The following is a 22337-nucleotide window of genomic DNA, read 5'->3' as shown; positions in this document are numbered from 1 at the left end:
GGTAGCTTCTAGGAGATCACCAGAGAATCGGGAGATTATAAAGTCTCATTTTCAGACCCCCACTGTACTCATCCAGTCATCCACCTCTGTCCCTGTCACACTCTCAGTTGTGCACAGGAGACTCCCACATTTGCTGGGAAGACAGCCAGGAGCTACTAGAAAGAGCTCCCACCCTATGGTATGCCACAGTTGTGTTTGAGAAACCCTGTGCCAGAGTTAGAGGGCAAGCAGGCAGAGCAGCTCGCTTCCTTTCTTCCTCTGGCTGCATCCTGAGGTGGAGAAAGCCATGCTGGAATGTGGCAATCAGCTCCAACCCCCTGCCAGCCTAGGGCAACTTAAGGCAATAAGAAGCAACAACCAGAAAACTGTGCTGCTTTGATTAATAAGAAAAATCAGAGTAATGTGGCCTTCTAGCCTGGCAGGTTGCAGGGTGTCTTCAGAAGCTGTTCTGGTGATGTCACCCTGCCAGCATCCCCAGCCTAGGTTCCAATGGAAGAGCTGTGGGATGGTTCCTGGGCTTTAGCACTACCGGGGGGGAGCTGTGGACAGCCCCATTGGAGACCAGGTTTCCAAGTGATCTGCTGTGGGGAGAGGAGTCTTGCAACCGGAGCTTGGGCACTGCAGATGCTTGTTGAGGTCGGCTGCATTGTAGCAGGGCTTTAAGTCCCAGCCAGGAATCAATAGCCAGGTTTGGCATTGGTGGGCATGGACCAAAGGTGACTGCTGACAATCCTGCTTGTCTATGGGAGTGGCAGAGTACTGCCATCTATTGCCAGGCACCTGGATTACAGACTTCGCTGGGTGGCCATTCAAAGCTGTGCCCAGCTGTTTTTTTTTTCTGTCTTTGGTAGCTTGAAGGGATTGACAAGTTGTTCAAAACCCCTTAAATGGATCAGCACTTTGGTACCTACAGTGCATTCTAGGTGTGTGAGTGCCCAAAGTCAAACTCTAGCCTTGGACAATTTGGGGTTTCCTTTGTGCATTTTGCAAAATGAGCTATTCTTCCTTCCCTGCCCTGAGTTGCATGAGGTTGCTTTGTGCAGTGAAGTACTCCTGTTGCTCTATCCCACCCCAGAAGCACCCAGTTCATTTACTCCAGCTAGAGAGAGGTGGATGCAGTAGAAGGGATAGTGTGTCACTTGTAGCTCAGAAACGTATGTGAAAGGAGATGAAAAGGCAGAAGGGTGACGTGTCTTCATGGGGAGAACAGGCCTGAGATATGGGATAAACTTCTCAACTAAGACTGGCACGTCCAAATACTTCATGTATTTGACAGAATAAGCAGCAAAATAGGAACACCTGCAGAGAGTAGGAAAGATGTTTGTCACTATGTGAACCTGAAGGGATTTTTGCAGTGCTTTGAAAAGACTTTCTCAGGTTTGATAAATTGTGCAGTAGGCCAGCAAACAAACTATTCTGAAGACTGGGGCAAAGTTATTCAGAAAATGATCTGACTGTCTCTGTGGGCTGTTCAGTAAAGACAGCAACTCTCTGTGAAACGGTGGTTTAAAAGCAAAACAAAAAATTAGGATAAAGAAGAAATTGGAGGAAAAAATAAGCATTTGTCGATAATGCTTGCTCTTCTGACAAATTCTGTTCCTTTTTTATCACCTATCTTCAAAAGTATTTGATGGAGGTACAAAGATGCCACCACATATGAGCAGACTAGAAGAATAATACTCAGAGGAGAAGGTGAAAAAGCATTTTTGTATTAGAGGGAAGAAACAGCAGATGTGATTGACTGATCTCACTGATTATTTTTCGTTCCTCAATCTGCTTTCTGATCATAATTGTTGCAGAAGCCAGTTGGCTGGCATAAACCAGATACTTAACATACAGGTGGAAAATGCTAGATTAAATGAGAGTCACAAAGGAATTTAATGACAAAACAGGGAATTAAGCCAGGCTTTTCAAAGTCTGAACCCCTGGAACTATCTTATCTTTTAAAAGTGTATTTAAAAAGGCATTAAATGGATAAAAATACGTGGTAGTTGTATCAAAAACATGATTAAACTATGGAAATATTATGTACTACCAGTTTAGGAATGCTGTGGGATGCCAAGAAAAAAAAGAAAAGAAAATATTTGACAGTTATGTGAACAACAGTACTTGTGATGACTTTGGCTAGGAGAGAACTGTAAAGAGTATAAATTGTGCTGCAGGGCATAAGTCAACTGCAGGCTGTCAGGACCAGGAAGGAATTTTCATTGTGGGAGGATTACTGGATAATTATCTCATCCATGACAATGTTCTTCCTTTGAAGTGTTTTATCTTGACCAGTGAAAGCAAGATAAAGGTTCGTGTAGTTTTGTGACTTTTTTTGTGACAAGGACATTATCTGGTGCCTGATGGCAATTACTTCTGCCTGTTTGCCTTTCTTGAGAGATATGTTCTCCTTCTTCCTAAGTGTCTCAAGCAAAAATATTTATTCTCCCTACCCTCCATGAAAATAAATTTTAAAGACAACAATCCTTGACATGAGCAAATTATTCTAATTATTCTTGCCATTCTTGCTAGACTTCCTCTTGCTCATATTTGCTCCAATTCTCCCAGGTGATTTTCCAGGAGATGACCTTAAGGAAACCCTGTATTCTTGGGACTGTAGCCCTTATTCTTGTGTCTGCTCCTTATTGTCTGGGCTGTCCATCTATTGAAATCATGTCTCTCTTGTTTTGTCATCATCCCCTTAACACCATGGTAACTTTTGGTCCTGATAAGAGTTAAATGTGTTATTTCTTTTTTAAACTGTGTTATTACTCTTCTGGGCAATGATGTATTTTGCGCCTCTGACTTTGTATCTTGCAGGAAGAGCCAAGGAGCAAATCTAAGATCTGTGCCAATGTTTTCTGTGGAGCTGGGCGTGAGTGTGCAGTGACGGAGAAGGGAGAGCCAACCTGCCTTTGCATTGAGGTACAGGACCAGCAGAGCTTCTGTGTCTGGGACAGGTGCCACCATCATCATCCCCCAGATGGGTTTCTGTCACTGGAAGGATCCCATGATGGGATAAGGTTATGGCTGTTTTGAAGCAGCTGCAAATTTACAGTGGCTCTTCAAACAGCAGGACTGTTTCCAGCGGGGGAAGAGCCCTGTAGGGTAGATATAGTCTGGAACTCACAGATATGCTGCTTGCACAGCACAGATGTGTGCAGGACTGCCTAGGGTCTTTACATGCACAGGAGACTTGACTGCAGGTGTTTTGTTGGGAAAACCCAGCAGGGTATGGATATGCATCTGACTTTGAAGGGCACTCTAAGGAGTGGTCTGTGAGCTCCAAGACAGCCTATCCTCACTGAAGTCTTGTTTGAGGAGGTTACAAACATCCTACTAAAAATAAACCTTTGTAAAATGGAAATAATTATTGTAGAGTGCTGTAAGGATGAATAGCTTTATCCAGCAGGGAGTCAGAGATGATTAGAAGAGCCTTTCCCTATTCCCAGTAGAGACACAGTGTCTCCCTACTCTGCTCTGCCCCATGCCTTCAAAACATTTCTACCTGGCTTGTGTGAATGGCCATGTGGCACTTTGTTCCCCCTTCCCTCAGAGCTTGCAGCTCTGGCATGACCAGCCTGGGCACTGGAGAGTAAAATGCCCTCTTAGTTAGGAAGACTGTCACTCTGGGTAGGCTTGGCCAGGCTGAAAGGGACAAAAGAGAGAAGCTCATAGCCTGAACTGTGGCTGGTGAACTCTCTCTTTGCTGTAGCCTGTGCTGTTCGTTCATGGCTGATTGCTTATTCTGCCATTTAGTTGCAGAAGGGTGGAACACAGTCTACAGAGAGATGCAGTGGAGCCAAGCAAGCATAGGCGCATAGGCCAGAGGCACAGAAACACCTCTGGGCAGGCATGGCCATGGCACGTGGAGCAGCAGTTGCAGGATTATACTCTATGCTGAGCACTGATTTCTCTGCAGGGGTCTGCTTTCAGAAAGACTCCTGTCATGCTCATGGTGATGGAAACTGGGATGAAGTGAGGCCTTTGAACTCACATCCACAGACTTCCCTGTGTGGGTTTTTCTAGGGTAATGATGGGTGAGTTAGCCTTTTCCAAACACAGGGGCAAGGGGACTGTGCCGGGACTTCTCTTGAGCTGGGCTGATGGTTGGATTCACCTGCCTCCCTCTAGCTGTCCCAAGGAGGCAGATAAAACACTGTGTTCTCTGGCTCTCCCACAGAAATGCCATCCTCACAAGAGGCCTGTGTGCGGGAGCAATGGCAAGACGTACTTGAACCACTGTGAGTTGCACCGTGATGCCTGCCTCACTGGCTCTAAGATCCAGGTGGATTATGATGGCCACTGCAAAGGTAACCCTGACAAGGAGGACTGGCTACATTCTCAGGGACAAAGAGTTGGAAGGGAAGCATGATAATGAGGCAAGGCAGAGGCCTCACCAGCCAAGACCCACAGTTGCTGAGTGGAGTAAACAAGGCAAGCCTCTGAACAGTAGCCAGATTCAAGCAACAGTCCAGATGACCAGGCAAGCTGGCGGTGATGAAGTAGGCCTGAAATCAAGTCATGAAGTCAGGGCTGGTGATTCTGATAACGAGAATGAGCCAACAGCCAGACAAGCTCATAGCGATGCAATTTGTAGCAGGGCTGAGATCAAGGTGGGAGCACAGACACCAGGTCAGGGCCTGGATCAATAGTCTGTGGAAGAGAGTGTTGCAACAGAGCTGGAGGCAGGCATGGCTACAACATAATAATCACAGGCAAGGATTAGGAGTTGAGGCATCAGATATGAAATGGAACCTCATGGCTCACGGTTAGAGAGTATGGACGGAGGCTCTAGTTGAGGCCAGCAGGGTCATTAGGACAATCAAAACCCTGACACCTTGACTGTTGGGGGACCTTGGAGCTATTGTCTCCCTAAGCTTCCAGGAGTGTGGCACTCAAGCGAGAAGGGCAACCTTTTGCTCCTGCTGCCTCACTCCAAGCTTTTGGATTCAGCCAGGTAAATGTCTCAGTTTAACTGCTGAGGAAAAGTCATGCCCTGAGGATAAACTCCTGAAAACCAATACTATCATCCATGTTCCTAAAGAACCTCAGTAACTTTAGGAGCAAGGATTTTGCCTCATCAGTAGGGTTGTTTAACTCTCTCACACACACAACAGCTGCATGGTTTTCTTGTGTTTAGACAGAGTTTCATGTGTTTCAATGTGTGTGCACTCTTGCCCTGTCACTGGATACCATGGATAAAAGTCTGGTGCAGTCTTCCTCATTTCCTTCCATCAGATATATAAACATTGATTGAGATTGTCCCTTGTTGGGAAGGATAAGGGTTTGACAGGAAGGTCTCATAGATATGTGTGTACAACAGAAAGATCTTTGAATGTAGAATCTAAAGAAGGAATAGAAATTTAAAATATAAATATAAATATTTTAAAAGAAGTAGAAATAAAATAGAAAATATAAAGTTTTGATATAGAAGAAGAGAATTGCTGAGCCAGTCTTACTGGGTAACTAGAAGGCAAAGAGCTACTGAGTTAGAAGGGGCTTTTATGAATCTGAGCAAAGGATAAATCCACCTCAAACAAAAGATGTTTTTGCCAAGCAAAAAAATTTTCATAGGCAAACAAAAATGCCATGTTCCAAGTATAGAAAAGATATCAGAATTTTCCACTGCAAGAAAACTGAAAAACAACTTCTAACTTAAACTGTAACATACTAACTTTTTGTGATTGGAAAATGGTAACATGAATATGGTAGTGTTAGTAGTTATGATAGGCTATAGGTAATAATGAAGGTATTGATTGGTTGTCATGTTTTAAGATGCTCTGTAATGAAAAGTATGTAAAGCATTGTAACCAGAACTAGAGTTGGCTTCAGACGAACAGCACAGCTGTAGCTGAAAAGGCTATGGGCTGGGCTCCTGTCACCCACGCCCCATGAATTGCTGTATAACTTGGATACAATAAACAGCATTTTAAAGAGCCACCTGGAGCCCTACATCCCTCATTTTGGCTCTTACAGTCCCTGAGCCTTCCATTCTTCAGTCTAAATTGTCCTCAGTATCTCCTCAGGGTTCAGGGGATTCCAGCCCCTCAGTGATGTGTGTCGCCCTCAAATATCCAAAGACTCCCAGGTTCCTCTACTTTTACCCGTGCTGGGAAGAGATTTGTATTGCTTCACACTGCATCAGAAATGTCCTCTTCTCTCTTTCCATTAACAGAGAAGAAGTCTGAGAATCCAGCTGCAAGTCCAGGTAAGAAGCTGTCTTCTGTTTGGCTGAGGCCTCTGTATGAATTTTTATGCTATGGGAAATGGGCAGGAGGGTCTGTTGGGGGAGTGCAGACCTCTGTGTAAAACTCACATCCTGCATGGGCTGTAGGAAAGTCTGAGTTGATAAATCAGCTGAAATGTGATTCCTAGCCTTTTACCCTTGGGTAACCTTTCAGAGCTCATATATCTCCTGGGCTTTTCACTGTGCTGGGATGTCTCAGGGACTCAGCATAGACAAGGTGCAATGAAACCCAGTTTGCCCCCAGGGACTCAGATTGTGCTCATCACCCAGACAGGGATGGAGCACTTTTTTACCTCTTTCATTGGGTATCTAAGACCATAACTGTGGAGCTGTTGTCCCCAACACCAAGAACACTCTTCAAAAAGGAAATTTTGCTTTAGGAGTGATGAACCAATGAGTACAGAGGCAGAGAGTTAGGAGGTACAGCTGAACTGCCTCTATCATCAGCCAACACATTTATCTTAGGAGTCTCTTCTAATCTAAATGATTCTATGATCACCTAAATTATAAGTCTCTTTGATTCCCCATGCTTGGTTTCTCCCCTTATGTATTGCCATGTGTCCTTAACATTGGATCTTAGGGCCATAGTTTGTCATCAGGAGAGCCTTTTCCCACTCATGACCTCTAAGTAGTGGAGCTGTATTATCATCAACTTTAACTTCCTAGGACAGGTGAGAGCAAAGCCTCATACAAACTAAAGAGGAAGAACCGTGTCAGAGCATGGCCACCACTCTAAGGCAGTTTTAAAGAAGTACAAAATTAAGCATGCAGAATCCCTACAAAGCTGAGTTTTTTCATCTCTCCATCTGTGATAGTAATCACTGGATTCAGAAGATCCTTAGTGTGTCTAAGTGACATGAATGCACACTGGTTCCTTTTCTGGCTTTGCTGACCACTGGGCAGGTGTGACAATTCACAGCTAGGCTTTTATTTTTGTTTCTAAATGCACGGTTTGTAGCACACAAAGTGATAACCACCCTGGAGAAACCAGGCAAGCACTGTGAGCGAACAAGCCCAACTTGACCCCCTCTCGTTTGCAGAGTGGAAAAATCAGGGCTTTGAAGAAACAATATTTCCTGAGATAGTAGACCATAAAATTCAAGTCTTGGAGGCAGAGTGGTAGAAAGGCTTGGTCACTCTAGTCTTCACCCTCGCAGAGAATAGAGGTTTTGGTATTTTAGGGTTGACAGCTGAATGATAATTCTACACAGGGTCGGGAAGTCTGGGGACATTGCCAGTTACCTTCCTCCCTCAGTCTGGGACTGTTCACACCAAGATGAGTCAGCTTCAGGTTGTTCTTCCACAAGCTTCAGGAATGGGAAGGAAGAGCTTTGGCAGGAGTGTTGTTTTCCAGCCATGCCACATGGTGTCACCAACAGCCCATCCACTTTTCAGCATATGACACATCTGCTTGGATCCGGCACTGGTGTAACTCCATGGACTGGACTGAGGGGCTGCAGGCTGCCTCAGGGCAGGCTGGCTGGCTTTTATTTCCAGTCCTCTCTCTGTGATCTTCCTGCCAGCTTGATTTCTCTTACTTTTCCTTCTGCTGCACTGTCTCCCATTACAGTTGTCTGCTACCAGTCGGACAGGGATGAGCTTCGTCGCCGGGTCATCCAGTGGCTGGAAGCTGAGATTATCCCAGATGGGTGGTTCTCCAAGGGCAGTAACTACAGTGAAGTCCTGGACAAATATTTCAAGGCAAGTAGAGCAGCACCTGCCTCAGAGCCCAGACAGTATTTCTCGCCTGGTCACTGCATAATAGCTACTGTATCCCCAGCTGAGAGGCTCCAGTGTGTGATGCACTTGTCAAATGGGGTACCAGAGGGATCTAATAAGTCCTACAACCTGATGTGTTATGGGCTGCCTGCAGCAGCCACTGACTGAGCCATTCTCACAGCTTGTGACAACCAGATGTGGAGCGTCTCTGGCTCCTGATGTCTGACCTGCCCTGGGGAAAAGGAGGAGGGCAAGCCACATGTGCCTGTAGCAGAATAGAGAACTAATTTCAGGGCTAAAAAGCCAGAGGGAAAAAGGTGAAAGTGCTGGAAATGCAGGAAGCTGTGGCAGGGGCTGCTGATCTTTTATTCCAAATAGTCCCAAAGCCATGCTGAGATGGGTATAGAGGACACTTGAGGGCCTCAAGGAATATGTCCCAGTTTTGACTGAGAGCTGGCAGTTCCCTAATACTCTGCAGAGTGAAAGTAGCCACTTGAGTCTTGGGCCTTGCAATAATCCTGTTCTTCCTTCCTCCCTGTCAGTCTGTCCATCAGCCCATCCCCACCCCCTTCTGTAACCAGCAGATCCCAGGCTTCTCGCATGCTCCTGCCGCATACACTGCTGCGTCCCTCCTCCTCATGCCTAGCTCCTGACAGAGACTTCAGAGCATTCAGGATGGAGCTGGAGGAGCAGGTGGGGAAGAGGGGAGAGCATTAAATCATGAGCTGTTGACAGCAAGAGATTAATGATGCCTGATAGGAGTTAGCACTGCAAGCAAATTTGCCATGGCAATGGCACCCCCTGATGAGACAGAGGAGCTGGTCCCCTCACTCTACAGAGCATCCTCACATTTGCAGCCTTTAATGCTGCACTGTCTGTGCAAATCCACTGCCCTGGGCACTCCTGTCAGTGCCTGCCAGCAGCCAAAAGTGGCAGTGTCCTGTATCAGTCCCTCTCTCTGCAAATGTACTGTCCCCAGCCACTTTTGCAAGGTCACCGCTGGTCATGGGCTTTGCTGAAATGCATGAGCCAGCCACAGGCTTGTTCCACTGTCATCACACAAGCCGTTCACACCTGCTGTCCCCATGCCTGCCAGTGTACTGGTGATATCCTGAGGCTGCAGCAGCCTCATGTTCTCTTTACTGTCCCACTTTTTCTGGAGCACTGGTCCCAGCCACTGGGTGAGAGTTCTTATGGCAAAGAAATACCTCTGGTTGTACCAAAGATAGAATGTCCATGGCCAAGGTCAATAGTATGAGGTTCAGTAAGGCTAAGTGCTGGCTTGGGTCACAACAATCCCAGGCAGCGCTACAGGCTGGGGAAGGAGTGGCTGCCAAGGGAGATAGTGGAGTAACCATCCCTGGAAGGGTTCAAGAAACAACTGGATGTGGCACTTGGTACTGTGGTTTAGTTAATAAGGTGGTGTTCAGTCAGAGGTTGAACTCAATGATCTTTGAGGTCTTTTACAACCTTAATGATTCTGTGATTCTCTGTCAGGTGGTAATCCACCTTTTCAACTACCTTATTCTTAAAGCTTTGAAAAGCTTTTAAAGCAGAATTCAGAGTTTTGGACAACTTGGGACAAATCAAGCCAAAGCAAACTAAACAGCTTCAAACACAACAAGTGTCTGCTGTCACTGGAGGAATTTTTTCATGCCAAGCTGTGGGGCTCTTCATGCCCTGCATTTCTGCAAGTGGCCTATTTCCTCTCCTGCATGTAGTGCTTGTATGCATTGGAGGCATAGTTGAAATGAAGCTTTTCCCTTTTCTTCTTGATGCAGAGTTTGTAGATGTGGCATTGAGCTATCTCCCTCCTGGAAGCCTGATTTGTGGGGCTCACTGGAATGTGCTTTGTCCATCCGGCAGGCCATGGCCTTGAAGAACACTGTTTAAAGAGGAGCAAGGCCAGTAGTGGGAAGCTGCTCCATTTTGGAGGATCTCTGTGGGAATTAATGTATACCACAGCTTTAAAAGGCAAGAAAACTCAACAGTCTGGGTCATTAAGACAGCTGCAGTCATTTTCACAAAAAAAAAGCAGTACAAGAGGCTTCAAAGTCTAGTGGAAGTTATGTGGAGCAGTTATGCAGGATAATTTCCCTAGCCCTAGATGTTTCTCATGAAACACATAAAGGTAACAACAGGCACTGTCTATTCCAGCATTCCTGAGACCACTACACAAGGACCCACAGCGACCTACCCCAATCACACAGCAAAAATTAGGTGGCAGCAGTCTGTGTGGAGGATTAATTTTCCACTCAGAGCAATGCAGCTGTCTTTGAGGGGGCACAGCAGTTTCTGCTGAGTGCCCAGGACTGTGGTGTCACATCTCCAAACAGGAAAGCAAAATGCAATTACTTCTTTGGGAGTACAGCCAGGATTTTGGGACTAAAAACACTGCTCTTCAGTGCCAGGAGTCTCATCAGGACCTTAAGAAGTTGATGGTGAGGTGTTGTGCTATTGCATTAAATGTTTTCCCTGGTATTAGCAGAAAATTGCTTCCTATGATTCTTTCCTTTTGTCACTGTCAGAGTCCAGGCACAGCTTTGGATTTACACATATTGGAAAGCTGACACCTCCCTGAATGCAGGTTGTCTGCTTTAAGGCAGGAGGTATATAAGAAAGCTAAGAGCTGGCTGGAACAAAGAGAAGAAATAGGGTTAGAGCCATAAATTAAGCAACAGGAGGTGAATGAGAGGCAGTGTAGCTTATCTGTGAGAACAAGGCTAGGATCATATCTCTCTCATTCTGAGGCTAATGTGGATATGTTGCTGCTTTTTTTCTGAGCCTCTTTCTTTGTGAAGAACAGGGATAATGGACATTGTCTCACTAAAGCTTCAAATGCTATGTACATATGGAAGAGGAAGAAGGAAGGGTACTTTTAAACTGGTAAATGAGAGCTTCTCACATCTTCCCATCTTCCCCTACAGAGCTTTGATGATGGTGATTCTCGCTTGGACTCCACTGAATTCCTGAAGTTTGTGGAGCAGAATGAGACTGCCATCAACATCACCACCTACATGGACCAGGAGACCAACAAGTTGCTCAGGTGGGCAGTGAACAGGATGCCAGAGGGAGGGCCAGGGGGACAGAAGTGGTAGAATGGAACATGGAAATTCACTCATGGTAAATATCATTTAGGACTTGCACTGACAGAGTTAACTGTGTGCGAAGTGGCTTTTTACTTAAATAAGCATGAACACCACAAGAGGAGCAGTCCTATCTCTACCCTTCATGTTAGGCATGTATTCCAACCCTCTTTTGCCTTAAATATAGCACATGTGCAGCCAGAAGAGAGTTGAGTAACAGAAGATCTGTCATCTTCTTTCTATTTCCTAATAAATTACAGTAATTTCACAAGTATAAGGCGCACCGGAGTATAAGGTGCACTTCTGGGTGTTGGCAAATTTCCGAACTTTGTCCGTATATAAGGCACACCAGAGTATAAGGCACAGTTTTTTTTGCAGCAAACAACTATGTGCAACAAAGTACAGTAGTTTCACGAATACAAGCCGCACGGATTATAAGCCGCACCCCCGGTGCCTCGACAATGTTGCTGTCTTTGTCAATAGATAAGCCGCACCCCGAATATTAGCCGCACTTTCGTTCGTAGCGAGAATCCGTGCGCAGCCTTCACAAATTGGCCAATTAGTAACAGGATCGCGGCATAGCGGGCTTTACTGGCTCGGGGCGGGGCCAGGAAGGCTCGGCCCGCTCATGGTTGCCGACGGGGCCGGGTGGCCCAGCTCAGCGCCACGGCTCGGCGGGGCTGGCCGGGTGGTACTGCCGCCGCCGCCGGGCTCGCTGGCCCCCCTCTCCCGTCAGCACCGCCCCGCTGCCGCGTTCCCTAGCCCCGCCGGCGGGCTCGCCGGCCGCGGCGCATTCCCTAGCCCCGCCGGCGGGCTCGCCGGCCGCGGCGCGCCACGTTCCCTAGCCCCGCCGGCGGGCTCGCCGGCCGCGGCGCGCCGCGTTCCCTAGCCCCGCCGCCGGGCTCGCCGGCCGCGGCACGCCGCGTTCCCTAGCCCCGCCGCCGGGCTCGCCGGCCGCGCCGCGTTCCCTAGCCCCGCCGCCGGGCTCGCCGGCCGCCCCCTCCCGTCTGCACCACCGCCGCGTTTCCTCGCCCTGGCCGGCACTGCAGGCCCCTGCACCGCCAGGCTCCCCCACGCTGCTGGCCCCAATTCTGCTGGGCTTCCCCCGCTGCCAGGCAGCCCCACCCGTCGGCCTTCCTGCTTCTGCCATGCTCCCCTGCACTGCTAGCCCCAGTTCTCCCGGGCTCCCCCGCCCTGCTGGCTCAGGCTCTGCCGCCCTCCCTGCCCCGCCCTGCTGGCTCAGGCTCAGCCGCCCACCCCCAACACTGCTGGCCCCGCCTCTGCCAGGCTTTCCCACCTCTGCCGGGGCCGGCCAGGCTCCAGCTTGGCTTGGGGCTGCCGCGGGCTCTCACTTCCGTGTTGGCAGCTTTTAGAATTTTGTTAATAGATTAGCCGCCCCGGAATATTGGCCGCACTTCCGGGTTTCCACCAAAATTTTGGTCAAATTGGTGCGGCTTGTATTCGTGAAATTACTGTAACCAATAAGTAACAATCGCACCAGCCGTGCTGTCTTGGGTTACAATACAGGATGTGATCAAAGTATCTATTCTATCACTGTCTGTTGTGAACAGGTGGGGCAGTGATCCTCATCTCCATGGGAGATACTCTGCTAATGGGCCATCCATTGAAACCAGTAGGGCATTGTTCTTTATCTTTGCACACCCCCATCCTTCCTCCAGGCAGTTATCTTCTACTAATGGCCCATTGAGTCCCACTGTGTGACTGATAAAATTACTTCATCCCACTGGGAGTTGCTCCAGGCAGGGGCCAGAGCTCAGCCTTTCCTACCTAGATAAAAACTGAAATTCTGGGACACCAAGTTGCCCTCTTTTCCCTGGACTCCAGAGGAAAACCAGACTTTTTTTCCATATCATCACTGGACCTTCGGAGGGAGGATGCACCCTTCTACAAGACCACTGCTTCAACTGAACCACATCTATCACTGCAGGAGAACTGTAGCCACCATTTAATGGGACTGCTACCAACAACCTGACTGATGGGTGTCACTCTGATGGGGTGTCAGGTTGTACTCTGACTTTGTGTCTTAGTTTGGAGGACAGGTATCTGCTAAGAAAGGCAGGAGCCTCTCTTTGAAATGGAGAATGTAAACACTCTCTCTCCAAATTATTATGATTTTGAAATCAAGGGGCTCTCAGGCAAAGATATGGTAATTAGGAATAACAGTTCTTTACTAGGGAAATTAAAATAGAAATACAGTACTACAATGAAACAAACCCCAAACCCTGACAAAGTCAGAGTACATCCTGACACCCCATCAAGGCAGGGTGTTGGTAGCAGTTTGATTAAATAGTGACTGCAGTCTTCTTGCAGTGACAGATGTGGTTTAGTTGAAGCAGTGGTCTTGTAGAAGGTGCAGTTTCCTTCCAGAGGTCTAGTAGTGATGTGGAAAAATCTCGATTTTTTCTAGAGTCCAGCAGAGAAAGAGCTACTCGGTGTCCTAGAATTTCAGTTTTTATCTAGGTAAGAAAGGCTTGGCTGTCCTCCCTGGCTGAAGCAACGCTCAATGGGATAAATAATTTTATCAGTCACACCGTGGGACTCAATGGACCATTAGCAGAAGATAACTCCCTGGAGGAAGGATGCGGGGTGCAAAGATTAAGAACAATGCCCTACTGGTTTCAATGGATGGCCCATTAGCAGAGTATCTCTCACGGAGATAAGGATCACTGCCCCATCTAGTCACAACAGACAGTGATAGAATAGATACTTTGATCACATCCTGTATTGTAACCCACGACACTTTGTCAGTGTTTGGGGTTTGTTGCTTTGTAGTACTGTATTTCTATCTTAATTTCCCTAGTAAAGATCTGCTATTCCTAATTCCCATATCTTTGCCTGAGAGCCCCTTAATTTCAAAATTGTAATAATTTGGAGGGAGGGGGTTTACATTCTCCATTTTAAAAAGAGGTTCCTGCCTTTCTTAGCAGACACCTGTCCTCCAAACCAGGACATGTGCTGAGCCCCGCGGCCCCACATGGTTCGGTTCGCAGCTCGCACTTCTGAGTTGGCAAATTTCCAAACTTTTTCCATATATAAGGCGCTCCGGAGTATAAGGCGCACTTCTGGGTTCAGACCAAAATTTTAGTCAAAAGGATGCGCCTTATAGTGTGAAATTACTGTAGCTTTCCTGGGGACCACCCTCACCTTTTGCCTAATAGCTAGATCCAGTGCAAGGAAGATGGTGGAAAACACTGTTCATACACAGCCTACAATGTGAGAGGTTTCTCTCTTTCTTTGTCTGCTACTGTATGAAAAAATGCTGCTTCTGGTTTTGCTGTGCTTGCATCTTTACCTGTGTGACAGCATGTAGATATCAACAAATGTGGATGTTCCATTCCTGCTGTTCTGAATATCCCCCCACTGCTCAGCCTTTGCCAGAGAGTATTTTTTGATTGTTTTTCTTCTGTCTGTATCCCATGAGGCTTCATTAGAGAAGCCACTTCTGCCAGACATCTTGGAGTCTCCCTAGTTTTTAGTGTTTTTACTCACCTGCACTCTGAAGCCTAGCACAGCTCTGTGCAGAACAAGCCTCTATGTTTCCTTTCAGGGGACTCTGCGTAGATGCCCTCATCGAGCTGTCAGATGAAAATGCTGATTGGAAGCTCAGCTTCAATGAATTTCTCAAGTGCCTCAGCCCATCCTTCAACCCACCAGAGAGAAGTAGGAAGTCCTCACTTATCTTGGGGAACAAGAGGGGTCCTGAGAAGGGAGGAAAGAAAAGAGATCAGCTTCAGGCCAGACATCGGGTGCTGTAACTCATGCCTGCCTCTCATCTAACAGCACTCCTTGTCCCTGCATTGTTGAAAGTACTGCTTTTACTGTCCCAGAACTTCTGCAGCTCTTGTGATGAGAAAGGTTTGGATTTTAGAAGCAAGGACATAGGTTGAATGGATATGGTATGCTTGTAAAGTCAAGGCATGTATTTAACAGTGCAGACGTCAATCATGTGAAGAGTTCAAGGCCAGATAACTTAGAAAAGTCAGACCAGACCAAAGTCCTGCTATGCTTTGCCTTTCACACAGAGAGCCTCCCTGATGACCATTTCAAAGTTCACTATCCTTCCAAATCATTTCCCCAACTTATGCCCACCTGGATCAGAATAACCTAAGCTTTCATTTCAATGGTTCTTTTCTTTGTATAACAGATAAGGAAATTCAAACAAATCCAACACTCCGATTTCATTTGGAATTGAGAAATTGAAATGTGTTCTTCTGGAAGAAGACAAAGGGTTTGACTTTCCTAAATTATATTTTGGCTGATTTCATTCACTAAATTCAGCATGAATATTTTAGTCATGAGGAAACTTCTGGTGGTTGGGAGAAGGCAGGCTTTCCCTTAAACCTCATCTTCTCTCTCAGGCATTTCCAAAGTATGTTGTCTTTAGCCTGCTCGCTCTCTCACAAACACTACCCTTGTTTTGTGCCTCTTCAGAGTGTGCCCTGGAAGATGAGACCTATGAGGATGGAGCAGAGGCCCAGGTGGAGTGCAACCGCTGCGTCTGTGCCTGTGGGAACTGGGTGTGCACTGCAATGACGTGCGAGGGTCCGTATGCTCTCCAGAAAATTACTGGTTTTGGGTTTGGACAAAAGGAATTCTCAGTCTCTGTCCTTCTGAAGGCACCAGCTATCCAGAGTTCTCTCTCCAGCTTTTCCTCAGTTCCTCTGTGGGTGGTTTCTGCATAGCCCTCATATTTTCCATGATAGTCAAACCCAAGCTGGTTCCAGAGATCAGAAAGTGTGTAACTGGGCTCAGGGCAGTGCTACTGGGATTTATAGTTTGGATTTGGTGTCATGAAAAGTCAGCACTAAATCTTCCAGACCAGAGCTACTCTGCATCCAGCTGGTGCAGACCAAAAATGGTCACTGACGGCTACTGTATGTGTAGGTGTGAGCAAATCAGCTTTCCCGTATATGTGTGCATATCCTCACTGTATCTGTGTTTATGGAATTTGTAAAACAGGATCTAGGATTCTGTATTGATCAAGAGGGGCTATAGGAACCTTCGTTCAATACCAAGAAAGCACTTTAGCTTCTTGCCACAAAAACTGTAGAATAATGGTGATGAAGGGAGGTGGTGCTCATAATAAGGCAGGGTTCCTCCTTTGGAAGGCCCTTAAACTTACACAGCCACAGTACAATTGTGAGAGGTCATGGTGCAGTTGTGAACAACAACTCACTGTTTTGCCTTCTCACAGGTAGTCCAGGGCCAAGTGGAATGCCACTTTTTTCCTTGTGTTGGCAAATGTATGGGTCCTTTCCAAGGAGCCACATCCATCCTCCCAGCATGGTGCTGCATTTTTCTGGCCTTCTTCCCTAGAAACCCAGCCCATGCTGCATTTTTATATCCTTCTTCCCTAGAAATCAGGGCCTTATAGGAGGTTTGTTTCAGTGCTGTGTGGGATCTGCCAGGAATATACTGGTTCAGATCTATAGTCAGTAGCTTGGGCAGAGTAGGAGAGAGGGAAATAGCAGCAGTGTGTACGGAGCTTTTCATGTTTATCTGATCTTCTGCAGCAGAGGCTTCAGGATCACCTTAGCTCAAACTTAGCTGTAGCAACAGCTGTAGCAGCTCACCTGAGAAAAGACAATTGTAGTATTAATAGAGCTGCCAGAGGAGCTGTGTGTAGGTGTTATAGATTAAGCAACAGAATTGAGATACTTATTCTTGCCTCCCCAGAGGAGCCTTCAATGTTGCTATGCAACACATGTTCTTGCTGCCTACTTTGTTACCTGCATCCATGACAGAAGCATGCAATGGGATAACAATTCCTTGACTTTCCGTCCGTGTCAGAGCAGCAGAGGGGATAGAGGCTATTGTTAGAGGAATAATAGAACTGAAGATCAAACACGTCAGCAAGTTAATCTTCATTGAGTGAAACAACCTCTTCATTAGATATCAGTTATTGTACTTGGATAACACTGAGCTTCCATTTATCCCCTACAAGAGGCCAAGATGCTTGACCCAATTATAGGTGTTTCTTTTGAATAATATGTAGATTCTTCCATGTGGCTTTATTGTCAGTTATATAGGAGGGAGAGACAGGGACAGACTTCACACCCAAGTTGTGAAGTCCCAGGCCTGTTTTCTTTCTAAGAAGCCAACCCATACCATCTTCCAGCAAAGACTTCCTAAGCTTGATGGATGCTGTGGCTGACCTGCCTCTCTTTGTTCTTCATGGTTCAACATCTGAAATTTGCATCCCCTATTTGTGAAACACTAAACTCCATTTCTGCTTCTAGGGAGGAATGAGAAGGTACCTGCTCAGATACACCAACCTGATCAAGATTTGACTGAGGAGGAGATGGCCAGATACATTCAAGAACTGCAGAAGCATCAGGTTAGCATGAGGCTGGGAAGGTCTGCTTGCACTAAGCCTTCCCTTGCCAGATGGGTTCCTTCTGTTTCTGTCACTTGGAGACTTCTGGTAGAAGGGAGAGCAGAGTAAATCTCTTGCTGTGGGGACAAATACAGGTATGGGGCTTTCAGTTATAAGCCAGTGTTGGCACTGCATGTGGATGGACCAAAGACTTCAGAGTGCTACAAATTCTTGTGTCGGCACAGAGATTCACTTCTGTGCTCTCTTTCTTTAGGAGACGGCTGAGAAGACCAAGAGAATGAGCACTAAGGAGATGTAAGGGGCCTCCACAGCGGAGGAGCCCAGGAGGATGGGCCCAACCTGCCACCCTGTCCTCCAGTGCTGATCTCAGTATGCACAAGTGTCTGCTACAATTGCCCAGTCACAGATATTTACATGTATAGCAATGGGTTATTAGTTTTGTAATACACAAAGAATGGGGCCAGGAAAGGGAAACAGAGCCCACCTGTTCAGGGAGCTTCATTGATGGGACCTTGGAAGGCTGGGAAGGACTTACAGCAGCCTCTGGGACCCTTCCCCAGAGCAGACAGCTACTCCTTCCAAGAACTAACAGATTTCTTGTTCCTCTGGATCTGGGGAAAGGATGGAGGTTACTGCTGGATAGAAAAGGGGGTCTTCAGTCAATACAATTGTCAACACCAGCCTTGGCTGCAGAAATGCAGGCCTGGCGGTTTTGTGGTTGAACATGTGTGCTGCAGGGCATCTTTATTCAAGGACCTTACCCTTTGCTTTGAGCTCCTCAAAGCTGGTCAGCCTGGTGTGACACCTGGGAGTCATGGTGCCATGCTGCTGGCATGAGTCCAGCACATTCCTCCTTGCTTTCCACCAGACTGTCCCCAGCAGCTCCTCCAGTACAACGTAGGCTCCAACACAACATGGTTCCTTTTGACGTCATCTCACTCTTACTCTCCCTGCCCCCTCCTTAGAGGTGCTACCGTATTTTTTTCTTATCACATTCACATACTGACTCCCCTTTTTTTTTGGGGGGGGGGGGGGGTTATTATTTTATTTCATATGATAGTGATTCAGCTTTTATATGTTTTGTAGCTCTAGATCTTTCAAGAAAACCCAGCGTGTGGGTTTTTTTTATTGACAGTGCTGTAATGCCCATGCACAGTTTGTATCGCACTGCGCTCAGCCACTACAAACACCGCAGGCAAATTGTAAGCCTTGCCCTACAGGGTATTTCCCAGATGGGGATAGCAGTGTCCCTCATGGGAAGAAGAGATAGGGCTGGATGTAATTAGTTTCACCAGACACAGATTGCTACTGCAGCTCTCTAGCTCTCAGTCCCTTAGCTAGCATTGACCATGTGCTGAAAGTCTGTGCCTCTCTAAATTGCTCAAAGCAGTCTAGGGACAGAGGGACCAGGCAATCCTATTAGTACAATATCTTAAAAAACTTAACTATGTAGAAAACTGTTTAGTTATGCTGCTGGCATTATCTTGGGCTTTCCATCTTCCTCTGGGGTGAGGCAGCAGCATTATTATTTCATTCCAGGTATGAGTTTGGAGTCAGGGCTGGAAGCCTCATTACTGATGCATTTCTCAATGTCATTGACCACTCTCACATTCCTTCATGGATCAGTTTCATCCTACATGTTTCTCAGAGCATTGATCCTAGATGTAAATTAAATGCTGTTTTGTTGATAGTCACCTCTGTAGCCTGAAGCCCAGCTGATTTTCTTAGGCAGTTGTCAAATGTACTTTGTGCACACCTGAACATCCATGTTCCCTTTCATTTCTATGATGTGCTTCCCAAGCAGTTGCATGTGCCCTAATGGACTGCTTGTGACTTCCATCTTTCTGTTTGTGAGCAACTTCAGCAGTTGTTGCTGTGTATCTTGCAGTCCTTATTGCTTACTCAAGCAAAATTCCACTTGCATCTGCAAAAGCTTGTCTGGTTTGAGTGAAGATCTACCTTCCCTTTTTTGCACAGTGCTTTCCTTGGAGAGGAGGAATGAGCTGGTACCTAGCTTGGTTCCTCCTGTGCTCTTTCCCATGAGCCAGATGTGTTAAAGGCTGTCAGGTCTTTGAGCTGTTTTCCTGATGTTAAGCCAGAGGACTTCCATTGACTCTGGTATACTGCCACTTTCCCAATGAGAATTATAATGTACCCTCCCATGGGGGTTTTGGCATTATAAATACAGAAGGAGACTCAGGTGTTTTTTCTCATGAGGGCTTGGATTTGAGGAGCTGTCACCTGTGAAGGTGAGAGGAATGAGTCCATATGAGCTGAGAGTAATGTGGACAGTGCTACACTGAGACAGAGTTATTGTGTTCTGGTGGCACTGGAAGAAGCGGTTGGTGAAACAGGAGTACCCATTAGACATAGGCTTGCTCCCTCCCAAGAGTAGGGGTGAAAGGGCTTCATGTGCTGGATCTGGAGTCTCAGGAACATTGTTAATAAATGTTTTGCTGTATTCCAGCCCTGCTCTAAAAGGTAGTTAGTGCCTCCCAGATCACTTTCTTCCAACTTAGGTTGTTAAAGTGCCTTAGAGAAAACACAACAGCTTGACTTACAGGCTTTCCCTGGATGGGGATAACATCTTGTTCAGTCAGGAGTATCTCCAACTGTGAAAACCAGAGCACATGCTGGAAAGGGAGGCGAATGCATGGCTTCAGGGCTTCTGTAGACTGCACTGTTATGTGTTCTCTGTCCCCTCCTGCCTGCTGTGGCTGTGCAGCCATGTGGATAGGGGTGGCTACTGGGGCAGATGGAGATGTGTGCTGGCAGCTGAGGTTTACAGAGCTTGCTCTTGCACTGAAGGTGGAGGGACAGTCTGTGGTCTCTAGCAAGCTGAGCTCTCTGAGAAGCCATACAACAGATCCCAGGGTAGCCTCGGGCAGCAGGCTGGGAGTGCAACAACAATGCCTCTGGAAAGGGCTGCTGCCTATGGAGCCTCTTCCTCCTTGTGCCCCCACAAAGGGACACAGTGGAAAGCGGGGCCTGTTCTAAGGGCAGCAGTTCTTAAAGGAGATCAAAACATCTCAGCTCCCTGCACAGAGGAGAAGGGCAGCACAGAATGAGCAATGCTTAGGCTTCTGCAGGCTGGTCAGTCACTAACTCCTGCAGGGTGACCTGGCTGCTGGGGAGGAAGTGCTGAATTTCAGTCATTGCCCTCTGGGACAGTTGCTGTACAGACTACAAGGGGCAGGGGAAGTGTTTTGTTTTGTTTTTCCCAAAAAAACCAAATTTAAGCAACAAACAAAAAAGTCTGACTTCTCCCTCTATATTCCCTCCTGTACGTGTGTGAAATTTATCAGTATTCTGTAGGTTTCCTTAGTGCACTTATTTTACTTGATTTTGTAATTTTTTTGAAGCAGGGGCGTTTGGATATTACTGCCAAATAAATGAAACAAAATTTTAAAAAGAACACTTGTTTGGTTTATTTTTCACAAGCCACACAACTTGTTTTCAAAAAAAATCATGTCTTTGCACATTCATACATAGATTTCAGTGTGTTGGACAAATGTGAGATGTGATTGTTTCTGTTTTATAGCTGGGGAATCAGGTGGAAAGAATGCATAGGCAAGTAAAAACAGCAACTAAAGACCTTGAAAATGTGACTGAATGGTGAAGTAGCCTTCAATGGTGTTGTATGACAGGAGGAAGTGTCCTACTATTCATCTCCCCTGTAAGTGTAATGCCACTGCTGTGAGTGCGTCTGTGCAGATAACAGTCTGCCAGAAGAGAAAGCTGCCTTGCTTTGTTCCATTTGGTGTGCTCCTTCCAAAGCTGTTTTAAAAAAACTCTTATTAAACAACTCACAAACATTGGCTTTTCTGTGTTATTTTTCATACCAAATGGCCTCTTTAGCATGTACCAGCTGCTGCACATGCAGTCTTCTGTGGCTCAACTGCAAAATGAAGCTGTTTTATTACTGCAATTTCTACTCGATAATTTCCCAGGATTTTAAGAAGAAATTAATGGAAGCGGCAGTCACAAATTTAGATAGGTGGCACTACAAGTACTTTGCCTTGTGCTCCATACATATTTACTGAAGCAAAGTGGTTTTGAGGTGGGAGAGAGGAAAAGCAAAAATTCTGTTGCCTGCTGCTTGTAGAGGCCTGGGAAAAGCTCTGACCTGTTTATGGAGTTAAGCACATCTGAGTATTAAATTGCTGCACTATAGTGACATATCCTTAATCACAGTTCTTCAGTGCTGGTAAGCTTCAGGTTGAGAAACAGGCTATTTAAATGGTCAATCAAGACTCTGAACTGCATTTGTAAGGTATTTATTAACTTTAGTTCTGAAGACAGGAGCTGACTAATCTATAATAAGATTCAGTTACTGAACCATGTCACAGGACACACCTTGAGGAGAACTAGCCTTAAAGCACTACAGAAGACAAGAGCAAAATCCAGATGACCTTACTCTTGTGCTTACATAAACTCTCCTAAAACTGTCCTGGAACAGCAAAATGTTTGTAGAGTGGGGAAAATTAAGTTGATAAGAAGTTAACAATACTGGTGAAGTGTCTGTTCTGCAGCTATCACAGACTCTTGGAAAACAAATTAAACAAGTCCAATGGAAAATGACCTGTTCATTCCTATCTACTATGGCACACTTTCTTGAACGCTGGACATAGTCCTGACAACTTCCTCCTCTCAGCAGTGGGAGCTGTCACATCAAAATATTTGTGGTGGTAAAATCCAGAGTTCATAAGAGCACCAAAGGAAAGACAAGTGGACCATGGATTTCATTTTGTCCACAGTATTCCTGACAGTGAAGTCAGATTGTTGCTACTTCACACGTTGTTTTACATTCTTGGCTGGTACAGGCTGGTACACACAAATTGTGATTTTGTTTGTGTTTCTTCCAGTCTAAGATGACAGATTTTTGTGTACATGAAGGGTTTTGGACAGGTGGGAGGTTGCAATTCCCTTCTGGCTTCTT

At 46.3% G+C, this 22337-nt stretch overlaps 1 protein-coding gene across 2 annotated transcripts in view; it reads left to right on the top strand.

Moving 5' to 3' along the window:
• The window catches only part of FSTL1 (follistatin like 1), a 61890-nt gene extending 40677 nt beyond the window's left edge, over positions 1-21213 (top strand). For both annotated transcript variants that reach the window (XM_033051444.1, XM_033051443.1), the window contains 9 exons: positions 2806-2910; positions 4169-4298; positions 6164-6196; positions 7806-7936; positions 10882-11000; positions 14609-14721; positions 15493-15603; positions 17301-17398; positions 17652-21213. In XM_033051444.1, the coding sequence (XP_032907335.1) occupies positions 2806-2910; positions 4169-4298; positions 6164-6196; positions 7806-7936; positions 10882-11000; positions 14609-14721; positions 15493-15603; positions 17301-17398; positions 17652-17696 (885 nt within the window). In that variant the 3' untranslated portion in view covers positions 17697-21213. The remainder of the gene's footprint in view (positions 1-2805; positions 2911-4168; positions 4299-6163; positions 6197-7805; positions 7937-10881; positions 11001-14608; positions 14722-15492; positions 15604-17300; positions 17399-17651) is intronic.
• The last annotated feature ends 1124 nt before the right edge of the window (positions 21214-22337 follow it).

Source organism: Catharus ustulatus, chromosome 2, assembly GCF_009819885.2.
Source record: "Catharus ustulatus isolate bCatUst1 chromosome 2, bCatUst1.pri.v2, whole genome shotgun sequence".
NCBI lineage: Eukaryota > Metazoa > Chordata > Aves > Passeriformes > Turdidae > Catharus > Catharus ustulatus.
Note: the sequence above shows the minus strand (reverse complement) of the source record. Positions and strands in the feature narration are given on the sequence as shown.